We start from the raw sequence: 26,037 nt of genomic DNA on the forward strand, positions 1-26,037 counted from the left end.
TAGAGTAAAAGAAAAGCTAGTTGCCATCCATTGGTAGGTAGGCAGGTTTCTGAACTGTCCGCAGCCTACCTCTGAAACACAGACCAAGTAGACAGAAATGGTACCATCTTATAATGGACATTAGTGAGGACCAATTATATGAAGATACGTTGAAAAGTGGTCCTTTGAGTACTAGTGTTGTTTGATCGTGTTTGTTTACCGATCCAATAGCTGCAGTAACACTACTGGTTGGTGGCTTTCACACAAAACTAAAAGAATAAAATAAAAAATTGCAGAGCTACAAGCTTGGCGTGTAGATCGGCTATTGTTTCTGTTGTTGTGCGACACTGTAGTTTAGGCATTAATTTACTGGCAAAAACGTACAAAGTTGAACTACAGGTACAAGGTTTCTGCCCGACAGTGACGATAACTTCTTATTAATCATTTCCCCATCACCTTCCCTCTCTCTCTAGATGACAAACCCAGCCATTCAGAATGACTTCAGCTACTACAGGAGGACTATAAGTAGGAACAGGCTGAACAACCAGCAGGTAGGCCTCGTCAGTCCATGTTTAAGTTCATGGCAGCAGTAACATTCATGTTATAAACGCATGTAAAAAGAGACAAAGAAAATACATCACAACCAGAAACATTTACAAACTAAAGTGCTATGGTGCTGAAGTGCAATTGCCTAGGTCAAAAGTCAATCATTAAGCCTAATTGCGGTTGGATTCAAAGTCACTAAAGTGCTTTGTGTGTATTCAATATGCTGTGGCAGCATACAAATATAGCAGTAAATCCAAATAATAATAAAAAACAGATCTTTAGGTCGTTGAATATCTCTGTAATCATTTTGTATTGTTAGCACTTGTACACTTCCAGCCCAAGTACTCATGCTCTTCAAAGTTCATGTACACACCTGACAGAATAGACCGTTCAACACTAATAATCTGTCAATTTCAATCACTAAGCGCAAATTAATAATATCTTAATGTTTTTTTTGCCGTGAACACAGCTGCATTAGTGTAAGCCACGGTCGGTTGGTCTTTGATTGAGTGATTGAATATCTTATTGACAATTGAAATATACAGCAGTTCTATACAAAAGTCAAATGCCAAAGGCTTCTTTCCATTGTGTTCCATGTAAACATTCAACATCATCTACACAGGCAATAACACAACATACGAACAAGAAAATACATACTCAAAAATATGGAGTTCATCAATTCAAGTTAACTTAAAAAAGGAAATGGGGGGCCAGGGATAATAACGTCTGTCTGTCTGTCTGTCTGTCTGTCTGTCTGTCTGTCTCAGTTCAACAAGTTTTCGAGAGCAAACCGAAAGTTGGATGCAGCATATCACAGATTATATGCTTCTTTAAAGCCACAAGCTATCACTTTTATGTACATTGTATCCCTCTCCCGGCACAGATAGGTTATTGACGGTGCAGCCAGTGCACAGTCTGCTTCAAACTACTTTATAGACATAAAACCAGTAGGTGTCCTACCCAACACTAAAGTGGACATTTATCAATGGAAAAGTATCAAACAACCACTGCAGATGTATTAGTTGTATTGTATTAACATACTCTAATATTCAGATTGGTTCAAATAAAACTTTATTCATTAAAATAAGCCCTGGATTTCAGCTTTAAGCGCAATGTATATGGCCAATAAAAGACACTGAAATGGATGTGTTAATGTATACAACACAGCAGAAGACAAACTATCACCCAGAATTGAACAGCTGCATAGATTAACTTATGAATTGTATTTATTTATTTTATCTCTGCGATTCCGATCTACACTGTAGAATGTTTTAATTGTCTCCGCCAGGCCGAAGGCGTGGCCGATCGGCTGGACGGACAGGGGCGAAAACAGTCTCGACACTATGTTTTCACCCCTGTCCGTCCGTCCGTGTACAGCTAATCTTCGACACTGTTGGATCAATCGGCGTGTACACGTGCACACTCCCTGGAGGCCAGAGTAGAACCTCTGCCCCAAATTTTTCACATCGGCCTCCAGGTGGACGATTTTTGCAAATATTACTCCTACAGATTTTGTCCAAACATCACGCAAATCGGTACACATTATCTCTATAGTCATGTGATCAAGACAAATCTGTCACATTTTTCATACTCCATTCCGATTGGCTTCCAAAGTTTGCGGGGGTGGCCCGTTTTCCACAAAATGCCACACATCATCAATGCAGCGCCCGATTGCTGGGAAACTTTGCACGCACATTCTCACTCGTGAATTTTGCAACATATCTATCTCCATAGTATTTTTTTATCTTCTCATGGCGGCACGACAACAGTCCACTTCACGTTTTGGCCTATAACTATGAAAGCTGAGCAGGGAACCCCCTCAAGGACCCCTGGGGGTCCCCAGAACACATGTTGAGAACCAGTGAACTAAATGATTATTTGGTTCACAGCTGGAAGCTGAGAATGAGGTGAACAACGAGATGGCCAATCGGATGTCTCTGTTCTATGCCGAAGCCACACCCATGCTGAAGACTTTGAGTAACGCCACCACTAAATTCGTCTCAGAGGTAAACCAAACCTACTCCCCTTATTCATAAACTCCCTCTTCTGGCTTTAACCACTTAAACCCTAATATAGTTTGTTGCACACGAAATAGCGAAAATAGCTGATCTACAAGCTCAAACTTGTAGATCTGCTATTTCTATTGAATCTTCTGCAATTTTCGTCTATTATGACGTGCACAGAATGGAGACGCTAGGGTTCATGTGGTAAAAACGCCTTGTCTGCGATATACTGTGCATGCTGTACTTTTCTGACTACTTCAATGCGTCTGGACAGAATATGCATTTAAGAAATACCATTCAGATCAAAACTTCAGTTGCCGCCATGGCCATGTTTTTTGTTTTGTTTTTGTTTGTTGCAAAAGTACAAATAAATGTTTTACTAATATGCTTTGTCTCCATCTTGTGGTTAAATGCTGTTAGTGTACTTGGATGGATAAACTTGAGTCTCTCTAAATTGCCATATCTCTCTCTCTCTCTCTCTTTCTCACACACACACATACAAACGCACTCTCTATTGACCAGTGTCCTCTTATATTTCTTTCCAGAATAAGACATTGCCCATAGAGGACACCACAGACTGTCTAAGCACCATGGCCTGTGTCTGCCGTGTCATGCTGGAGACTCCGTAAGTGGCTTCCTTTCGTTTGCCTCTCCTCTGTCCATCCCCCCTTTACCTCTCACCCGTCCCTAGCCCATGAAACGCGAGCAACTCCAATTACTATTTACTAGTCCATTGAGATGTGAAGAAAACAGGCCTTTTTAATAGAGTAGCCTACTTGAGACACTAAATTGATGATAAGTGCTTGAGTTACAGTAAGTGTACCTCTGCCCTTCACCTCAGGTTTTATGCTAAATTGCCTCAAATCGAATATAGGAGTCGTTAGTGACCTGGGACCGTGATTACAAAGTGCATCAGATGCTTGTGGTCCTGGATTGGCTCATTCTACGCTGTAAAACCAGGACATTTATATCAATTTAACTCAGACAGAAAGTAATAAAATAGACTTAAAGGTGCAATCTGTAAGTTTTATGCCTTTTTTTCATCTTACTTTTTCCATCTGTGTGTCTGTCGTAGGGAGTACCGTTGTAGGTTCACTAACACAGACACAATGCTGTTCTGTATGAGGGTGATGGTGGGCGTCATCATTCTCTACGATCATGTCCACCCAGTGGGGGCTTTTGCCAAGACCTCCAAAATCGATGTAAGTGCTGCAAATGCACACACACACACACACACACACACACACACACACACACACACACACACACACACACAGATCTACAACAAAAAAGCCATAGAGAGCATGCACATATACACTACCTGTAAATAAACTAAAGTCTAGTTGTGTAGCTGTATGTGTGTTTCTGGTTAAGAGTCTCTCAACATGTTTAAATGTGTGTGGGTGTGTGCTGTGATTGGGTGAACGGTAATGAGTTGGTTGACCTTTCCCTATAGACTGATTTATACTTTTCCGTAAAATGGTGTCACGTGCTGAAAATAGCTGATCTATACGTTTTTCGGCATAACACTGTGTTGTCTTTGTGCGCTGCAGATGAAGGGCTGCATCAAGGTGCTGAAAGAACAACCATCCAACAGTGTGGAGGGACTCCTCAACGCACTGAGGTAGTGTGTGTGCATGTGTGTTTATGTGAGAGAGAGAGAGAGAGAACAAGGGAGAGAGAGGTAGTAACAGAAGGAAAATACGGAGAGAAAAGAATGAGACACGCAAAAGAATATGGATACAAAGGGATCATACTGTAGATGGTGACAATGGTTTAAGGTTCAGTAATACATTGTTAAATTACCCTTTAGTTTTAACATCCTTTAGCAAATAAGAAAAAGGTGTTGATCGACCTAGGGCTGCAACTAATGATTATTTACAATCTACTTTGTAGATATTTTTTTCAATTCATTAACAGTATATTGATTTAGGCCAGACATCTTGAAATTGAATGAATTGGACTGAATTTCTCAAGCTGTGAACAGTGCACACAAGAAATGTTTACAATACACATCCCTAAGCAGATTATTCAAATACAAAACATTTTTTGATATATTTTATGCCAATTGATTAATCAATTGTTCGATTAATGGTTTCACCCCTGGACGACATACAAGTAAATATTTCAGGTTGATTTAAATGGACCTTCATCTGTTTCCATGTGTCTCTCGCATTAATTTCTCCTCTTCCAGGTATACGACACGGCATCTAAACGATGACAGCACTTCCAAACAAATCAGGGCCCTCCTGCAATGAGAGACGCGCGGCAGAGAGGAGGCGAAGGAGAGAGGGAAAGAGGGCACACAAAAGGAGGAGCGGAGGAGCAAAGGGAGGAAACCAACGCCAACGGCTGAAAAAAAAAAAAACCTGTTTGTTTACAACGAACGAAAAACGGTCCCCAGGTTCACAAAGACCTGATGATAAAAAAAGAGGAAAATTATTATATATATTGTCAGCTGTCCATCATTCTGTCTCTCATTTTATAAAATAGAAAAAAAGAAATAAAGACAAAAGCCAGGAGAATAAAATATAGATATATATTAAAGAAAAGTGCAACACGGACGCCAGATGAACATAGGTAGTACTAAAGAAAAATAAGAGGAAGCTATATCGCAGAATCAAAGACAAACATAGACTGAAAATGTACTAAAAGAAGAAAAAAGAAGGTTCATATCCCAATGTTAGTTTGACGAGTATTTTTGCACACACTTTGAAAGCAACACGGTCTCTCCACTTAGTAAACTGGTGAGGTTTAACAAAGCCTCTTTCCCAATCCAATTCCTTAAGCCTTGTCTGCGGTCCCTCGTGGAGGCATGCAGAGGGTCAGTTCTCGAGGCCGTAGACATAATAGTGGTGTGGTAGGGGTGCCTGGCCTTGCGCCTTCAGCTGCACTGGCCTCAGGCGACGCACTGAGCAATGTGATGGATGCCCTCCGGAGATTTGCTTACGCCTGTTCACGTCTTTTTTTTCCCCTCATCAGTGCAGCTGAAGGACAGGAGGCGAGGGAAGGACATGAGGAGATAAAGCCACCTTCGACTTTTAGAATGCCTCCATTATAGTCCAAATTCCTCTTCATTCATCATCATCAAGCCATTCATTTGCATCAATGGGATATGTGTTTTTTTTTCTTTCTTTTTCCATGGCACAAAAAACATCTTAAGTAGTGTGCTCGGCTTATGCGGTTCGTTCTTCACACAAAACCATTGTGTGTGTTGTTTGGCTTTACTTTGAACGATGTTGTTCACTCTCTGTGGTGCTAATGTGGTTTAGGACACAATAATAGCTTATAAGAAATCATTTGGTTCTAACTGGCGCAAGGCCACCGGACATGATAACTTCATTTAGCCTTTTGATCAACACAGACATGTGAATTCAGGAAAGCCATGACTCCACAACCGCTCTCATCCATTCGGTGATTTTAAACGGGTGCTTTTAAGAGGGACAAATACAACATATGCCCTGTTATGTGTGTCCCAAGACAGGAGAGGACAATAGTAAAGGCTGAAGAAAGGCATTCTGGGAAAAACCGCAGCACACTTAATCCTTCAACCAGTGCCAAAGCTGATTGGTTTACACACTTCTTCTTCTTACGTCATCTGCCATGGGAAGGGGGGGGGGGGCAGAAGTGTGTGGGGGTGGGAGTTATAGCCTTGTAACAATGCTTGGTAATAATGAAAGAATGACATCACCACACACGAGATCAAAACACAACAACACACAGAGGTATGTATTACTATAGTTGTGAGGACAACACCGTTTTAGGACGGCCGTTTTATGAATGCCGTTTAAAAAGAAATTGGCATTGTGAGCTTGTAGATCGTCTATTGACACTGGTGCGCAAACCATTTCTCTTGCGAGGACCAGGAAAATGGTCCTCACAATGTCTGTTTCTGAAATTCTTCTATATCTTCCAAGTATAGTAATACAAGTACACACACACACACACACACACACGCACACACTCTCTCTCTCTCTCTCGCTCTCACTACAGGAGATCAGAATGTTTCCGTGTACATAAGTGAGGCTTTTTCCCCCCATCTACCATCTACAAGACTAGTTTGGTCTTTTCTTGAGGAAAAACACACAAACAACTGCATACAGTCCATTAGAGTTCTTTCTTTTTAGCGAGGCTGGTTAAGAAGTAAATAATTGAATAAATGGGTATTAAAAATGAGAATTTAAAAATAGATTCAAACAGAGATTCAAAAGAAGTGCTGTACTTTGGATGTCTATAGCCCTTAGTCTATCTTAATTTGAACTTATAATATATTTTCTATACAGGGGTATGTGCACAAGCATATTCTGTATAAATATATAGATGGCATGTTGTAAAAGTTCTGACAAGAAATGTGTAAATAAGGTGTTTTTATTCATTTTTAATTGTTCAGTGATGCTGAAATTGGGTATGTGTTGTCTCTCAGAATTACCATGCGTTTTGGCTTGGACCATCGGACTTGCCGTAGTCATAGGTTTTCAGAATTCCAACTTCATATTGGCGAATGACTAAACTGAGGGAGGGGAGGGGCTATCATTGTTGGGGGGGCTGTCCATTTGCTTGTTATTTTGTACATTTTGTGCAACAATAAACTTGTCATTTATTACATTCAACCATGGATGTTCTGTGTCTGCGTGGTTCGTCTTTTATTTAGAAAACGGATCGATGGATCCGTTGAGAGGGAAATGAGAGGAAAGAAGGGTGGATGACAGGGGGGTAGCAAACCAGAAAGTGAGAGGGAGTTGGGAAGGAGGAGGTGAGGGCAGCCATGAAGAGGAGGAAAAATGGGATGCTGGTACTACTATATAATACTGGTGGAGGTGTGGAAATGTTTATGAGAGACAGCAGTGAAGTTCCTCACTAGACTGTTCAACAAAATCTTGGAAGACGAGAAGATGCCTGAACAGTGGAGAAATAGTACACTAGTACCAATTTTCAAGAACAAGGGGAATGTAAAGAGTTTTAGTAACTACAGAGGTATACAGTAAAGCTAATGACCCATAGCATGAAACTATCGGAAAGAGTAGTGGAAGCTAGGCTAAGAGGAGAGGTAACAATTAGCGACCAGATTAAGCCAAGGAAGAGCAGTGCGGTGCGAGTGACGGACATGTTCACGCTGGGGGTGGGCCTGCATTAAGGATCGGCACCGAGCCCTTTCTTGTTTGTATTAGTTATGGATATGTTGACAGATATAGTCAGGCAGGAGACCCGCGGACGACATTGTTATATGTAGTGAGACGAGGGAACAGGTTGAAGAGAGCCTGGAAAGGTGGAGGTATGCACTAGAGAGAAGAGGAATGAAAAACAGCAGGAGTAAGACAGAATATGTGTAACTAAACGAGAGAGGACAGTGGAACAAGTTAGGATGCAAGGAGTAGAGGTGGCAAAGGTGAAGGAGTTTAAATACCTTGGGGTCAACTATCTAAAGTAATGGGGAGTGCGGAAGAGAGGTGAAAAGGAGAGTGCAGGCAGGGTGGAACGGATGGAGGAAAGTGTCCGGAGTTATCTGTGATGGAAGGTTACCAGCCAGAGTGAGAGGGAAGATGTATAGGACGGTAGTGAGACAAGCCATGCTGTAGTGTACGGCATGGCACTGACAAAGAGACAGGAGGTGGAGCTGGAGGTGGCAGAATTAAGGATGCTACGATTCTCATTAGGATTGATAAGGAAGGACATGATCAGAAATGACTACACTAGAGGATCAGCCCAGGTTAGAAGGTTTGGGGATAAGGTCTTGCTCAAGGATACTTCGACACTGACTCTGGGGGAACCCGGGATCGAACTGCGAACCTTCCGGTTCCCAAGCGGTCGCTCTACCTCCTGAGCCACTGCCGCCCCGTGGTTGCTCATTTCTCTCGCAAAATCTGGCAACACTGGTCAGGAGGACTCTCTCAAGCTGGACCAGTGGTTCCCAAACTTTTTTGCTTAAGACCCAAAAGAGAAATTTTATGTCTCTCCCGGACCCAAACTAGTGAAAATAGCCAATCTACAAGCTCACAACACGTTGCGATGCGACATGTGATAAAAGTATTTTTTCTGCCTCTAATTAATGGACTTTAAAAGGTATTTTTATAATTCTTTTGAAAAAAATGTTTGAATTAGTTTAAGACACTAAAATTGTGATTTTTGGGGGGATTTTTTTGAAAATCTTTTGAAGAAATAATAATTAAAAACAAAATGTAGGAAACAAAAAATAATGGGGTATTTACTCGCGACCCATACAAATTGGTCTGCGACCCACACATATGGGTCCTGACCCACTGTTAGGGGAACAGTGAGCTAGATAACTCTTCCACACTCTTCGAATGCTACAGAGAGTCTGTACTTCCGCCTCCTAAGTGTCATCATGCATAGCAATCTACAAAACAGAAGAAATCCGCATTCGCTAATAGCATTTTTAAAAGGTCTTTAATGATTAGATGATTATCAATAAAGAAGCTACTGTATAAGCGAGTGTGGGTATTTCTATTGTTTTGTAAATAATCTGGCACCCAGTTGAACCTGAGAACCGTCCTTTGAGTTGAGTGCGCCATTCCTTTGAAATGCACAGTAATCTGTCATCTGATCATTTCTGTTCACAGAAATAGATCTTCTTTCAGATATATTTTTGAATTTCCATTTCTGTTAATCAGCAAGCTAGGCTTCAACTAATTTGATTCACATCAGGACTTACAGTATTTATGCGACTGCAAAGGCAAAATGGAAGCAGGGGAGGCTGGACATCTGCTTTATTTTCTGCCGCTTACAATGTACAGACTGTTAGGTTAGCATTTGAAACTTTTGTGAGCCAACAGTCTTTCTAGACTAGGAGGACTCCCAATACAGGCCTAAAAGCTTGATTTATACTTAGATGGCGGTGTAGATGCATTTTCGGCATGGTACACTGTCACACAACGGGTTATAAATTAGGCATGAGTAGTAAGACGCTGTCTATTCTTGTCAGCGCTGTGCGACGTGGCTATAAATTAAGCTTAATGGAGCTGTGTGATGTGACAGACAGATGCTCCAGTCAAACAGAAATGGGATACATCTGGCCAGAAAACTGGTAAACACCCACTGAATCAATCTTATTCTTTCAACTCAAAGCTGCAATCTGAAAAAAATGGATGTCCTACCCGAGATTCAAACCCAGGTTTCACGCACAAGGGCTGACATTTTCTACTGCTGAGCAAAGATGGAAAGCCCATTTTGGCTGGGGAGATATTGCGCTGTTGCCCTTTGAGCTTCAGGCAATACCTTGTGTCAACCAGTAGTGGTCCTACCAGAACACATAAATACATTTGTTTTATTTTACAATAAAAATTGACAATACATTCCCAGCTTAATTTGCTTTGTGGTTTGCGTGGTCACCTGTAAAGAAGTGTTTTTTTTTTACCCATTCTGAATGATATTGCACATTGTAGATGTTAGTGCCTTCAGTGGTGCTAACAACTTATCTTTATTTCAAATAGCGTTCAAGAAGGACAACCACATACCTATATGAAGTAGATGCATTGAATACATTCATGCTGTAGCCTAAGTAATAGCGATTTACAGCTGGTTGAGGTGGGGTTAGATTCTGACCACTCTGCTGAACTAAATCTGCCTTATTTTGCGATAGATTGCTGTTCAGCCTGATTTATACTTTGTCGCATCACTCGCATGGCAGAGTAGTGCGCCGAAAATAGCACACAATATGTCACACAACATGGAATAAATTACTCAACTCACTCTTTCTTCAATCTTCACTAGTTGAATTCCCCCAGTGTTGATCTGCCTTTCACTTAAGCAGTAATGTGCTAATCTAACCAAAAGGGGGCAGCTTGAGACCACGTTGAGGAAAAACTATACTGTCAAACAGTACCAATACAAATGCACCTCTAAACATTCAATAGTACTGTTCATTTCCTGGCCTTGTGGAACTGTAGAGACAAAACAAGCAGCGACGTTCTCTGAGCCAGTCAAAACTTCCTCATCAAGTCATTTTTGGTTTCGGGCCTTGTGGCTGATAAGCTATATTCAATAAGAGCGAGTCTTTTCTTCCTGACCGGTACAGCAAATACTACAATAAAACACACAAGCGCTGGGTTCTGTTGTACTATATACACAACACCGGGCCCATGTGAGTTCTGGCGGGCAATGAGCAAGGATAGTGAACTAAGCTGGTGACCTTAAAGTAAAAGTGGGCTTAACAGATATTTTGGCAAACCCAACCCTGTCAACTGTAGCATTAGCCTGGAAGTGCTGTACAGTATGTGAGTGTTGGAATGTGTAAAGTAGGGCAGGGGGACACAGGAGAGGGTGCGAGAAGTTATATATGGAAAAGAGAACAGCGACCAGGCCAAATGTACCATCTTGTATGGTAACGCTGCCCCAGTCCACTGTTGCAAGGGGGATGCAACCAACTCCAAATTAACATGATGATAAGGGAGGTGGACCTGTAAAGATAGCAGGCAAATACCTCCCTAAGAGCGGAGGGGTAGATGATGGGGAAAGAGAAGGGAACGGAAAACAGAGAAAGCATCAGACTGTTAGATTAATGACTGCAAGTGTTAACGAGAACACAGAGTGTAAAAATTGTCTTGTATTTGCAGTTGTGTGTCTGTATACAATACACAATAACATCCTGGTGTTGATGTAACATTTGTACACTGTCAAGAATGAATGAATTAAATGAATAAACTAACTGATTTTCCTGTGGCTTTGGAGGCCTAACAGACAGGTGAGGAAGTGCTCCAAAGATTACTTTCACACCTGAGCATAATATTCAAGTCCTTATCTACATTACACTTGACCCCTGTCAATGTGAATAAAGTGTGCAATATACTAACTAGTCATTGCTAGATGGGATCTGACATTTTTCAAAGCTAATGCGCAGACTCACCAGGTTATGTTATGTGTTATGTTAGTATGGTTCAAGTTTAGGCGTGGGTTTGGTGTGGTTAATGTTAGGGTAAGGATATGGGGAGGGCGTTCAACAACAGAATGAAGTCGGCTTTGACCAAAGTCGGCTCCCATCAATAAATTGGTTACTTTATTATTCCAGATAGATCATTAAAGTAATAAAGGTCTGCAGGAGAGAGCTCCGAGTCACAAGCAGGGGAAAAACTCAACTATGTGCAGCGGATCACTCTTCAACTGGATGTCTCCAACAGTCAAGGTAGCTCGGATAATCCAAAGGTTCCCCTGGAATGTTTAGCAAATTCGGTTTTCCACTTTGTTGGCTTAAGTCCTTTGTCTGTTAAGTTTGTAAGCTGCCACAGGGCTTGGCCGGGGGAACCGTTTAACCGTTAACTGCCCTGGAGGGAACACCTTATCAGACAAACTGTAACTAACTTATTCAAAAGCAGTTTCCCTCCCTTTGACTAACCTACCGCCTTTCATAAGAGTTGAGTCAGCCCACACGGACAGTCCCTTTCTCTCGATTTATCACACACTTAATAGATAACTCACCATAACAGCAGCTATATCAACAGACATTGTTCTGCGCAGAAATGCAAATCAGCTTTGTTATTACTAACAGTTACCAACTGCCACTCCACCCGCACCACACAAACATAACTTGTGTGTGTGTGCGTGTGTGTGTGTGAGCGTGTTTATATGCAATTGTACTGGTACTCTTCTGATGGGCAATGCATTTTTATATTTTGAAATGTCTTTTTGAGGCAGTGAAAGTATTGAAAAGGACTTAAAATGGGCAGATTTGTCAATTATCAGTAACAGTTTAGTATAGGGAATGATTCTGGCCAATGGAAGGTTGTGTTCATGTCTATAAATCCATATGATCACCAATGCAGCTCAGTAGAATATAGAGAAATTCACAAATACAGACGACGTATGCAAACCATATAAATAAGGATAAAGTCCTTCACACAGCTGGACCGGGTTCGATTCCGACGTGAGGCCCTTTGCTGCCTGTCTCTCTCCTGCCTTTCCTGTCTCTCTCTCTGTCACTAGGAAAATAAAGCTCCCCACCCAAAAAAAAGAAAAACGTCATTAAAGCATCAATTTACCCCCCGGTAGAAAAAAATGTTCTTTGAAGAGTGTGCACGCTGCAAACAACCCAAGCAAACAACAGTACAGACTATCAAAACATCTTCTCCACTGATAATTATGTCTACAATGTAATAATATAGGCTTCTATCAGTGCAGTTCCATTTCGAACACCCCTATACTTAAATCTTCCCCAGGCTAAGTACCACGTCTATGCTTTGTAATTTACAAATGAAACGCCATCATAAAATATCACATAGCAATATATTTGTATGGCTTGTAAAACGATACCCAGTGCATATGTCGTCATCATCTAACAATATGAATACCATTTTCTACACACAAAGCCCATGGCATGAACATGCTCAGTGAAAGAATTGACAGACCCCATTACATAACCCCTGTGACTTGGATCATATGTCGCCCTATCGTATGGCATTCCCCCCGAGATGATACAGAACAGCGGAAGCCAATCCATTAAAATGATAAATCTGACATATGGTGCACTTGTTTCAACATTGAATCTACAGCCTTATATGCACACATCCCTGTTAAAGAAAATAATAATGATACTTTATACATTAATATACAAAGGGAATATTTAGTGATTATTATTTGATAATGCACAAGGCATGACACCATGGTAAGTCCCCATCTGGCCTTTTGCAGAGCCATATGACTTCTCTATAACAGGGCCCTTTGTTTGAAATGAGGTAGAGGTATGTATGAAACAGTGTGTGTGTGTGTGTGTGTGTGTGTGTGTGTGTGTGTGTGTGTGTGTGTGTGTGTGTACGCGTGTGCTTAGCAGCTGCAATTGGCCCACATGCTCTCTCAGTTATAAGATCTAAAGTTACACTAAGTTGCATAACGGCCCTAAAAACATGCATGAGCCATGTGCTTGTGCACACATGAGCACAAGAAACAGACACACAGATACAAAGCCTCTCCTGTCCAGTCTGTGTCCAGTCCAAAATTCCGTCGCAGTACAGAAAGGGTTAAGCACTGCAGAAGGGGAGGTGCCCGGACCCGCCCACCGTGGTCTCATTTGCATATTGGGCGGGAAGCTCTGGTTCTTTGTTGCCGCTACACCCTGCAGAAGCCCCGCCCCTGCAAAGGACCGCACTGGCGGGAAAAAGCCGGCTACAGCGCACACACACAGACACACACGCAAACAAAAACGACAGACAAGCAGGCAATCTAGAAGGTGAAGGTGCAACCGTTTACAAGTGGCACGCCCGTTTCCTCTCTCTCTCTCATTACTGCAGCAGGAGGAGCACAGTTACAAGGAAGGAAGGATGCAACCAAAGACTGATAAACAGGATATCTAGAAACACTGATAAACTGATACCTAGAGAGACTTATCAACTGTTAACTAGAAAGCAGTCCAAGTACAGTTGCAACTCAGGTCCGTTTTACTAAGAACAGAGGGTTTAAGTGGTTAGAAAAACTGGTAAACTAACTGTTAACTAGTAAAACTGATAAAATAGTCCAAACCACAGTGACGGTTGGCGGTCAAACAGAATAGACATAAGAACTGCTGCTATCTACACTCTTATCTAACACACACAGACACACACTAAAGAATGTGAGCGGTAGAACAATGACATTTATGTTGTCAGTCAGACACAAAATGTGGAGGCTAAGCAGAATGTGCTTGTTCTAAAACAATGCTGCAGTCTTAATGTATGTATGTATGTATGTATACAGAACATTTACCTCAAGTGACAATGTGCATTGTGTGTGAGCGTGCATATATGAGTGCGCACGTATATATAGTGTGCGTGTGTGTGAGAAAGTGCTGTGTCTCTGCCCTCATATGAAGCCATGCCCTGGGAGCGGGTTCACTGGGTTGCTGGAAAAACAGGAAGAAATGTCACGCTCTGGTTTGTGGAAGAGAGCGAGAGAAAGTGTGTGTGTGCGTGTGCGTGTGTGTGTGTGTGTGTGTGTGTGTGTGTGTGTGTGTGTGTGACAGACAGAGGTTGTGAGAGAGAGAGAAGCCCCACTTTACATAACCAGGCAGGAAATATGCAGCAGAGAGAGAGGAAGAGAGACACTGAGAAAGAGTAAAGACAGTGAGAGGAGAGAAAAACAGACAGGCACGAGAGAGAGAGAGAGAGAGAGAAAGAGAGAGAGAGAAGAAAGTGTTAGACTCACAGGAGACGGAATGAGAAAGACAGAGGGCACAAGAGAGAGCGAGAGAGAGGCAGACAGAGAGGAAGATGTAGAAAGAATGTGAACAAGACGGTGAGGGAGGGAGGGAGAGAGAGAGAACCTACTGTATAAGGGATATAAAGGGATGCTTGCATACGCCCAACCTAAGCTAGCTCCCCTGGAGGCTGTTCACATCAAATCCGCTCTCTTTCTCTCTCCCCACCCTCTCCCTTATTTCTCTCCCTCTAGAACACTGACTGTGGGAGCCAGGAGCCAGACAGGGTGACAAAGGGAGACAGAGCGACAGAGAAACGGAGACAGAGACAGACAGAGACAGACAGAGAAAAAGATGCAGAGAGAGAGAAATGCACAGAGAGAGTCCCACGGCAACGTGAACTCGTCCAACCCCTATAAGCCGCGCTCACACAGGCATCAATAAGTGATGGTTTGTGCCGTGCTCGGGATGCATGCATCACTATATACGACTCCTCTGTCACAAAAGCACACCGTGTCCTTACTGCATTAGACACCAACCCGCTCACCCCACACTGCGCGGCTGCATGTGTGTCCTCATTATACACCTGTGACGAGGTTCACACTTAGGATGGCCCCCCATGCACCGAACATAAGATATTTTTTTATTCTCGATATAATTAACTTGTGCATAGTGCATATTGAATCACCTTGTACTGTCAACATTTTCAGGGTCCTTTTTGCAGGTGTCTCTATTTATTTATTTCATTTACAGTATTATTCATTGTGATTTTTACTCTCAATATTTTTCTACTGCCATTAGAAAAATGTCATATATCCTTGGCGGGTGGGAGGTGTTGAGGGATGAAAGAAAAAAGGAAGGAAAAATCCTAAACCCTACATATTTTGTTGACCAGGGTCCCCCATGGCTCTATACTAGGTGTGCTAGTAATTCCCTGTACACCAAATCTCTCTACTGAAAATAGCCAATCTACAAGCTCACAATGCATCACAACACCACATGTGAGATTATAGATCAGGTATTTTCGCAGGACGTTTGCCCCCAGAATAAGGACTCTAGGGTTCATGTCGGTAATGATGACGTGCAACTAACCTCAATAAAAATTATATATACATAAAATCATTATATATTATCATATTATTATATACAGACACGGTGGGAGAAACAAGGCTCATTCATGAGAATGGCTTCTGTGCTGATCGTGTAATCTGAGGCATGTAAATAAAGACATTCAGCATCCTTCAGACAGACACGTGCGTGCACGACGCACATACACGTGTGCACGCTCATGCACGCACACAACAATGCCATCTTATCTGATAAGACTTACACCTGACCGTGTAGCATTTCCCGTTACGCAACAGCAACTTTTGTATTTTGTATTGTCTTGCCCTCTTTCCCAAAGCCAGTCAAACAATGACTCTATACGAAGGCAGCACACACACGCACACACACGTGCAGATGCGCATGCGCATAAGCATGCATGCAACAAAACAGGGGTGCCCACACGGTTCCATACCAAGGACCCCCAAATAGACTAACTTAGACTCTGGCTGCAGCCAACCTATTGTGAAGTGGGTTTTTTTTTTTTTTTTTTTTTTAAATAGCCGATCTACAAGCTGTAATCTTGTAGAACTTTTGTGTTTGTTTGTTGGGGAGGGGGTTTGGTGACAATGACATGCCCAAAACAGCGATTCCAGGTTGAAAGTGGTTAAACTGGCACAATAATCGTATGAATTGAAAATATATTTTTGCACGGCACACTTCCATTCATGCACCCACAGAATCCACACACGTTCAGTCACATGCACACACAATGGGGTGCAAGCAAGCACATATTTTAAGAGAGGTGATGAGAGAACAATGTCAGAAGTATGGACACATTGTACTCAAAACAGAACTCTCACACACACACACACACACACACACACACACACACACACACACTTATCAACTGTCTGGGACTTGTGTGGTCTGATATCCGACCTCATGCCAACATTGGTATGTGAACTCAAGATTTTATTTTCTTGAGAATTTTCAGACAGCCTTGCCTTGAGCAACAAATGCAAAGAGTTCGCCGTCTGTTGACAATAATCCTTCGTATTCCACGCATTGCTGCAGTAGGCAGACATTCTGAGACCTTCAGAACGCTGCAACCTGCTGACATTCAACCTTCATAACATGTGACTTAGGCCAAAAAACTTGCCAAAGTCTGGAGTAAGTCAGTTACTCACAAATAATTTGGCCTAAGTCAGGTTTATAATTACCAAGTCAAAACACAAATTGGCCTAAGTCACTTAATCCTCTTTTGTTACATAACTGACAGAGAGTGTTATTTGTATGTCAATAGTCATATATTGTTATAAACGTTTTGGGTGAAATGATTAAGAAATATCATATAGTTTGTTTTGGTTCATTTTTTTCTGTGTTCTGAAAAAAATTTAAGAAGGTGACAACCGTAGAAGCCGAGTGTCTCCATGATGAAAAGCAGGTGCGAGTGGAGGAACATGAGCTATGGGTATCACACAGGTGAATGAAATCATGATTCATCATTATTCATAATTAAGGGCTTATTGTTGGTGTAACCACGCATTATGTTATCGTTTGACAGGAAGTAATTAAAATTGGACCTTTAGGGACGTTTGACATAAGAATTAAAATACAAATGTAATCTATTGTTAGTTATATCTCCATTATGTCCACAGATACGCTCTAAAAATGTGATTGGTATTTTTCATGACATCTTAAATGTCATGAAAATCTCTGCGCATGTACGTTTGTTTCTCTTGTCGGATGCATATGTGTGTTTACGGTCCAGATGGCAGAGAGTGTTTGGTCAAATGGGATTAGAGATTAGGATTAAGTGGATTTCAAATTACCTAGACGCACAGTCACTAGATGACATACTACTATTGCCGGAATGGCAGGGATAGGCTTATGCCGGGAGGTCCAACAACACAACCACACGCTCGCTTTCATTCATGCACACGCGTGCACACACACACACACACACACACACACAGCATAAATTCACGTGAGCATCCCGGCTGCCCTGTACAACAGGTATCCCTCAAAAACACACCATCATCATTTCATAACAAGCATTAGATGGTGGGCAAGTCCCTCTGTCAGGTTCAGTGGGCAAAAACAAAATCCATGGAAAACTGGACAGCGAGACAGACACACTATAGGCTATACAATGTGTTACATAAGGCAGCCTGTAGCTTACCCCTGATGGGCCTCATGCATAGGACAGAATGTGCTCTCACACTGCTGTGTGAATAAAAACTGCTACCAGAGTTGAAGTCACTACAGCCCAGTATCAGACTGTGGGATGGAGATAGAAATAGAGCAGTGGTTCTCAACTTGTTTTTTTATTTCAAGGATGCCCATAACTCTTGAGAGTTACAGCCATTTGGAACCCTTACAGGTTTCGCGTCACTCGTTCATTGACGCAGATATTGATATGCATACGCACATAAACAGACACTTTGCGTGCACGCGCATATCACAGCTCCCAAGCACTCTCGAACAGAAGCGGTCGTCAAATATATTTACTCAACACAAGCAGGCAGGAGGAATGCTTGACTTTTAGCACAGTGGAGTTGTGTGTGTTTGTCTCGGTGTGTTCGACACCGATCTGGTGGATCTCCTATTTCAAAGCCGGCTCCTTTGATGTGGGCGCTCCAAATTGCTGACTTGCTGAGGCTAATGAGTTCACCGAGTGAGTCTGTGTGTCTGTGGATGATCTACCATACCACACACACCGCTTAAATCACTAATTAGCCTTGTGACCGTGTAGGCTGACCTACTTCTATACTTGTGTACTGTGTGTGTGTGTGTAGTGTTTAGAGACAACGCAGAAACCTATGTCACTGAATTGCACAAGTACTGTATGCCTCTTTTATACGTCGTGTGTGATTCAGCAGTGCTTGGAGGTGCCAATCTCAAGCTCGAGCACTTTTGTTAAGTATGCTTTAGATAAGCACACACACACACACACACACTCACTACACAGCTTCTGAGAATTATGTTACCCAACACTCCGCATCAGCTGAGAGGGTTCACTGCCAGAGGGGAATGGATTCAGTGACCTTTCATGGCCACTTCCTTGTGATGTAACGATCTCTTGTGGGTTTTTATTTGGCTTCTGTGACGGTTCATAGTGATGCACTTTCACAGAGTCGTCGTGGAGGACTGAGGAAAGCAAAATACAACCATGAGGGGGAAATGTTATGACCCGCCTAGCGAAAGGAATCAACTATGAGTAACAGGATATGCAATGAGAAGAAAGAAATTCTGAACAAAAGGAGGATTTAGATGGAGAACACACGTCGGTTACTAGGATGACCTTTGCTATCAATGTCTCTCTCATTCTGTACGATAGCCACCTGCTAAGCAAGCTTGAGGCCTGACCTAGATCGGCTTGAGCAAATGTGGGACACACACACACACACATCCAGCTATTATATAGTTTGGTATATATTTAGCTGTGTAGTCAGAGCTTGAGAGCTTGAGAACTAATTTGCTACTGTATGCGTTACGAGTGAAGTATAATTGTTAAGAAAAGAGACTGGAAAAGAGAGACAGGCGTCAGTTGGGGTTTTGTGTGTGGGTGTGTGTGTGGGGGGGTGGAAAACAGAACAAAAGAGAATTAAGAGGAAAAGGGAGGGGGCGAAAAAAAGAGAACACAGGCAGGTGAAGAGAGGGAGAGAGCGCGCCAAAGTGCACCTTGGAGCGGGGCCAGATATTGTGTAAGCAATTTTACAGACTTTAGAGCAGGCAGGCGAGAGGCAAAACAGACAAACCGTGGCTGAAAGGGGAAAGACAGACATGCAACTGGATAAACAGAGACTTGCAATCTGTGTGGTGAGATCATGCTTCAGACCTGGCAGTTTTTCCCCTTATCAGAGCAGTGTCATGATCTAGGCCAACACACACACACACACACACACACACACACACACACACACACACACACACACACACACACACACACACACACACACACACACACACACCCCCCCCCCCCCCCCCCCCCCCAAGGGCAAAGTAATTTTCAAACTAGGTATTAAAAATACATCATTTTTATTATGGAAATCATAAGTGGGTGGCGGCAAGAAGCAAGCACACACCCACACTTCATAAACGTATCAGTAGATAAGAGGTCATAGATGTAACCAGGAAGGTGCTACAAGATTGGCAGCATAACAAAACCCGATTGTCTTATTTAAGGCATGTTCAGGAGAATACCGCCTTTGATCTCACCGTTTCACATTGTGAGTTTGAGACTTCTGGCACCTCATAATCCTTCCAAAATCTTCCATCCAATTTATGTCTCTGTGTGTCCATAGTGCATATAACGGTTCCAAGTATTACGAGCTCCATTCCAAAAGACGACGATGACCAATAAACAAAAACCTGCTACAAGTATGGAAAACAATATATATTTGGGACATTATACGCATGATGCTGTTGTCGAGTTTAAGTTTAGCTTAACACAAACAGCATTTTTAAAACGGAAAAGAGTTGGGCCTTTATTCTCAGTAAACATGAATCAGCATTACAGCACTCTGGTTTTAAGTACACAGGGTGAGGAAAATATAAGACATAGACCTTCATTGCTCCAAGGATCGTGATTCTTATTAAAACGGTTTGGGTTTCCATCCTCACTTGGGCCAACCATGTTTAAATGGGGGAGAAAGAAGCAAAGCTTCCGATAATTAAAACAAAAAAGAATATCTACCATCTGTTTGTGCACATTGGAAATGGAAGGCTGAGTCAAGAGGAAGGCCGACAGGCGGAGAGACAGGAAGTGCTTCCGTTGAGTGAACTTCACCCAAGCAAACAAGTGACGTTTGCTTATGAAAACCTCCATTAGCTCATTATTGGAGCCCTGAGCGTGGGTATAGTCTCATATCTACAGTGTCTCAAAGTGCCACAGGTGTTTCCCTCTTTGTGGGCCTCGTGTTTTGCGAGGTCTCTCTGGAGGCCTCACAGGAGTCTGGGGCTAGATTCGTGGAAGTGGTCTGAGTGTGGCTCTCTACAGTGGGTGTGTGTGGTGGTAATGTGGTACCCTGGGATTGGTCAGAGGCTGCATCAGACTTCCTTTTCTTCTTCACATGGTAGTGGTGCTTCTTGGACTTTAGGTGGGCTGCATGTAAACATCATGAACAGAGAAAGTTACTTAAATGTCAACCGAACTTCATATCTGTATGTTGGGCTGTAGGAACCGTTTCTGTTTGGTTCCCAGAATAGAAAAGTAGAAATATGTGAGACTAAGGCCACATTTACACGTTAACGATCAGAACAGAAAACACCAAAGTGCCATTACGTTCTCACTTTTTATTCTACGTTTACACAAAGATTTCCACTCTGGAAGGGGGTTTCACTTTGTTGCGGTTTTAACCCCCAAAAATGCCGGCACCTCTGAAAATGTATTTTGCCGTTTTCTCTAGAGAGCGTTGTCATCTAAACGGGGCCTCAGGATGTGATCAAAGTTACACTATATACTGTATGTTCCAAGCTGTTGCTGTTCTTTCTGCATGACTAATATAATATGTGAACTGACGCTCTCACCTGTCCACTCCATGTCACCGATGATGACCTTGTCACAGAGCTCACAGGTGTGGCGGCTTCGCTTGTTGCTCTGCTGTGCCCCCTCTGTTCTGATTGGCTCAACAGCTGGCAGCTCCCCCTGATTGGAGATTGATTGATTGACTGTATGTGACATATTTTATTTCACGATCAATAAAGACATCATACATCTGTAACAAACATCTGACACACCATAATCAACAGGATAAAAAAAGCTTACAGCTTGTTTCCCATTGCGGTCCTTTAGTATGAGGTGTGTATGATAACATGCAGTGTGGTGCTGTTGGGTGCATGAGATGCATTTAAGTTCATGATGTGAGCAAGTCTCTGAGTGAATGCGTGTGTGTGGGGGATACATCAGACACAATATACCATCTACAATATCGATGCGACAAAAAGTACGTATGCAGGTTTTAAGTGCTTACTGTAGCTCATGCCAGCGCCCGAACTGAAACAGAAAAGCTAGGTGGTCGCAAGGCAAGACACAAGAGGAAGGAAGCCAAACAAATAAAAGAAAGGAAGGAACAAAACATCGGACGGTTGGAAGATAACAGAAATGAGGAAAAAAGGAAGTAAGGAAAGAAGGAAGCAAGCAAAGGAGGAACAAAAGCAAGAGGGAAGAGAGGAATGCAATGGAAGAGGAGGAACGAAGAAGGGTGGACGCTTCCCCTTTTCGTAACAACAGGAGGTAGAGAGCAACGGGGAATGATGACAGGCCAGGCTGGTTGAGGTCGGTCGCAGCCCCACCTTTCTCAGACAGTCCAGTATCTGCAGTGCGGGGGCCAGCGCTGTCTCCTCCCACCGCGACACATCTGTCACGTCCAGACCGTACACCGCAGGAACGTTGTCTCCTGGCCCTACACATCACACACACACACACACACACACGCGCGCGCAGGGGTGAGAGGCCATGCAGATTTAGTGTGAGTCAGACTTAAGCTTTGTAACCAAAGGGGAACCAGGCTTATGCTTGGTGGCGTCACACTTCGGTGAAAGCAAAGTCTTCTGATATGAACAGTCTGCAGTTACAGTAGGAATGTCAATTGGATGATGAGGCGGAATGGACTCCTGGTGTGAATGACTGTACTGAGAAGGAAAGAGAGAGAGATCGGGTGAGAGAGAGAGAGAGGTGGCTCTGCGTCGGAGAGAGCAGCCGCACCCCGGGGCTGTGTCAACCTGCTGACTCACACTCGCTCGATAATGTCTCTTTCTCCTCTCTCCTCCTTCCTCCCACTCTCTCTGTCTTTCTTTCCTTTTGCATGCTTTCTCTCTCTCTCTCTCACTCACTCCCTCTCCCTCTCTTTCCATCAGTCTCGCTTCAGCTTTCACTTGCTCTCTCATTCTGCTCTCTTCCACCCTCTCACACACATTCTCTCTCTCCCTCCCCCGCGTTACTCTTTCGCTACAGTCAGCAGTCTTCCAAGCCAAGCCTCAGCACTAAACAGCAGCAGAAGTCCCTGCCTGCCCGTCGATCTGTCTGTCAAATGCCTGACTATCTGTCTCACACTGCCTGTCTATCAATTATATCGGTCGGTCTGTCTGCAGTATCAAACAGATCTGACTGCATGTTCGACACTTAAGTGCCCCTGCCCTACATTGACTCAATGCTCGAAAAAACTATGGGTGTGTCGTGAGTGTGTGTGTACATTGTAGCACAGTGAGAGAGTGATTTAGCAAAAACAACACACCGATTAATATAAAATCACACCTGCGGCAATGTATTTAAAAGAGGAGAGATCGAGAGATACACACACACACACACACAGACACACACATTAATCCTATTAACCTGTAAGGCTCAGTCAGTCAACTCAATTATGGCCTAATCCTTTACACACACAAACAGCATGTGTCACTAAGGACCACACATCCTATGGAGTGAAACTAACCCCTCTAGAACTGTCCAAGCTCCATTATGGGAGGTAAATAAAGCATGTGACTATATGACTGATTTGACTGTACAGCTTCAGCGGATAATGTCACTTAAAGAAATTAGCCTGTGTATACATAGTGTCTGTGTGTGCGTATACTGTTTTACTGAGTGTACAGCACTTTGGTTCAACGCTGTTGTTTTAAATGTGCTCTATAAATAAAGTGGATTTGAGTGTGTGTGTGTGTGTGTGTGTGTGTGTGTGTGTGTGTGTGTAAACTGTTCATTTTTATGCAGCGCCTTTATCCAAAGTGTTTTACAATATGCATCACATTCACCCATTCACATACACACACCGACATGCATCAACCTGCTTAACTGTTAGGAGTTCAGCGTCTTGCTAATGAACACAAAGCCAAGAGGAGCCGGGGATTGAACCGGGAACCGTCCAATTCCAAGACGGTCCATCTTTCTTCTGTGTGCGTGCGTGCTTGCGTGCGTGCGCGTGTGTGAGAGAGATCGGTGTTGGTACACAATGCATGCCACAATATAAACCCAATTTCAATGTGACGCCTCGTACGATGAAGTACCACATGTGAGCTCTTCTGGCCTGAATTTACATTACTGCTGTGAAATGTTACACCGGCCACTTACATCCACATGACCCTATTATTCAGTATGTCAGGACCAGCTGTTGTTCATTAAAAAGCCAAACACGACGTGGTGACAATGACAAAGAATAAACACAGAAGCCTTCAATTCCAAGTTATTAACTCTACTGACCTCCTAACGGGTCGAGCACCCGCCCGTTTAGCTCCGCTGAGTCCGCTAATGAGCCAAAACCATTGTCTTCCATTCCCTGCGCCTATGTAGCCTTATACAGTAAAATGCTTAAGTGTTAATTTATGGGTCCATTTGGTGTGTACACTCTCAAGAGTTAAAACGATTTTACTGTTTACAGACTCAGAGCAGGCCAATTTCAGAGGGGGAGTGTGTGCAGTGGACGTTAACCGTAGCCTCTGGTTCCACTGACGCGGTTGCCGTGTGTGTGTGTTTTTTTTGTATTTTAGTGTGTTAGTCTTTTGTGTTCATGGTAGCACGGCAAGCATGTGGTATTTACAAGCGGCACCTGGCATAGCAATGCCATTTCCAGGGTTGAACTTGTCAATACTCTCCTCTTACAGGTCTTCAGGTCTTTGGTAAATACTTGACCTCGACGGCAGCTGCTCAACAGTCTCTTGCCTTTTCTCTTTAAACATTTACTTCTTCCTTTATCTCTCTTGCCCTCTCTCTTCCCTCTCCACCTTCTGTTTTCGCTACCTTCCCGTCTCCTGGGCTCCGCCAGGCACAGTGGAGCAGAGAGGTAAATAAAAAAGGTGGGATACGGTGGGTTGCCAGATGCTGGACGGACCTCCCCGGCTACCAACCCCTCCCTCCCCTTCTTGTTTGGTGAAATCTTACTCTGCTAATCCACTCTGTAGAGAAAGAGGGATGATAAGGAGAAGTGGAAGGACAAAGGGTGCCCTGCCCCATGGATCTCTCACACACACACACACACACACACACACACACACATCACAGACTGCATGCGCTCCCTTTCAGGCGCAAAGGGAAGATCGCTTTGCCAACAAGAAGGGGCAAGCCGTGTCGCACGGCAGCTGCTGCTGCCTGTGTGTGCCTGCATTGAAACGGTACCACCTGTTGCAACAAACGGCCAGGAGTCATTATTATGCCCTCTGCCCACAACCTGGCGCTGCCTTGTATGTTTGTCGAGTGAGTGAGTGAGTGTGTGTTCGTTCTGTTATAAAAAAAATAACGAGACACAGAGTCCTCATCCTGCCTCTAGTGGACAGCTGCCTCACCCAGATTCTCCATCACAATATTTATGTTTATTTCCGTCTTCTTTTTTGTGTGTAGCGCACTTTATTAACCATTACTTTCTCAATCACCCCTCCCCCATTACCACCATCTATAACCGTTCCTGTCTCTCTCTTACTCCATTTCATAACATTTCCTCAGATCTCCAGCCCAACCCATCAGTTTGTCCTTAAACAACGAGGAATATAACAGAACCTGAATATACTGTAAACGTGGTGATAAAGAATATACTGTAAACGTGGTGATAAAGTGACCCATGTTTTATTCGGAATGAGGTAAATTTTTCATGGCAAATAAAAGGCATTAACCTGTATGAAATGAATAAGGCATCAAGTATATGGTGCATCAACTATCCTTCTATGATGTGAAATACTCGCCGGCGATTTTCGAATGTCATGTCACGTCATGCCCTTGGTGTGTAAAGACCTTAACTCATTCAGCGCCTGACTTATTTCTGGCAGTTTGGCTCCAGAGCCAAAATTCATTGTAAAAAAAAAGTGCTTAGGAGCCGAGATACAGCCTTTTTCAGTAAGAAGTTAAACAAGCAGTGAATGGAGCAGAACATTTTCAAATCATGATATCTTGGGTTCTGAACATTCTTTTCAATTTTTTTATATTAGTTTTAATTTTTTTAATGTTATTATTATTTTTTACGTCTTAGACGTCCAGTGGCACAGGGCTTATGATACAACGGACGTCTTAGACGTCCAGTGGCACTGAATGAGTTAACAGAGGTGATAAGGAGAGTTTTTGTGGTGGCGAAGACCAAGGCTTGGCTTTTATCTCTGGGTGGGGGCTGCAGCCTACCGGTTGGCAGCACATGCTTCAGCTGTGCGAGTGTATAAGTGTGCTTGTGTGTCAGAGGGGTGTGTGTGTGTGTGTGTGTGTGTGTGTGTGTGTGTGTGTGTGTGTGTGTGTGTGTGTGTGTGTGTGTGTGTGTGTGTGTGTGTGTGTGTGTGTGTGTGTGTGTGTGTGTAGGGGGGGGTTGTCACTTCCTAACAGACAAGAGTGCAAACTCGCCCAGCACCTGTCGCCACAGCTGTATCAAA

General features: G+C 43.1%; 2 protein-coding genes across 7 annotated transcripts in view; one reads left to right on the forward strand and one right to left on the reverse strand.

Annotated features, from left to right (window-relative positions):
• Window positions 1-6,129, forward strand: part of fam49al (family with sequence similarity 49 member A, like) — a 40,270-nt gene extending 34,141 nt beyond the window's left edge. For all 4 annotated transcript variants that reach the window (XM_080442906.1, XM_080442907.1, XM_080442909.1 and 1 more), the window contains 6 exons: window positions 453-530; window positions 2,415-2,531; window positions 3,074-3,153; window positions 3,604-3,730; window positions 4,082-4,152; window positions 4,723-6,129. In XM_080442906.1, coding sequence (XP_080299032.1) covers window positions 453-530; window positions 2,415-2,531; window positions 3,074-3,153; window positions 3,604-3,730; window positions 4,082-4,152; window positions 4,723-4,786 — 537 coding nt within the window. In that variant the 3' untranslated portion in view covers window positions 4,787-6,129. The remainder of the gene's footprint in view (window positions 1-452; window positions 531-2,414; window positions 2,532-3,073; window positions 3,154-3,603; window positions 3,731-4,081; window positions 4,153-4,722) is intronic.
• Window positions 6,130-19,761: 13,632 nt separating this feature from the next.
• LOC308095939 (tRNA dimethylallyltransferase-like) overlaps window positions 19,762-26,037 on the reverse strand; it is a 38,786-nt gene continuing 32,510 nt past the window's right edge. For all 3 annotated transcript variants that reach the window (XM_080443116.1, XM_080443115.1, XM_080443117.1), the window contains 3 exons: window positions 21,988-22,097; window positions 21,223-21,340; window positions 19,762-20,797 (listed from right to left, as the gene is read on the reverse strand). In XM_080443116.1, the coding sequence (XP_080299242.1) occupies window positions 20,574-20,797; window positions 21,223-21,340; window positions 21,988-22,097 (452 nt within the window). In that variant the 3' untranslated portion in view covers window positions 19,762-20,573. The remainder of the gene's footprint in view (window positions 20,798-21,222; window positions 21,341-21,987; window positions 22,098-26,037) is intronic.

Source organism: Gymnoscopelus braueri (genome assembly GCF_963280865.1).
Source record: "Gymnoscopelus braueri genome assembly, chromosome: 11".
Taxonomy (NCBI): Eukaryota; Metazoa; Chordata; class Actinopteri; order Myctophiformes; family Myctophidae; genus Gymnoscopelus; species Gymnoscopelus braueri.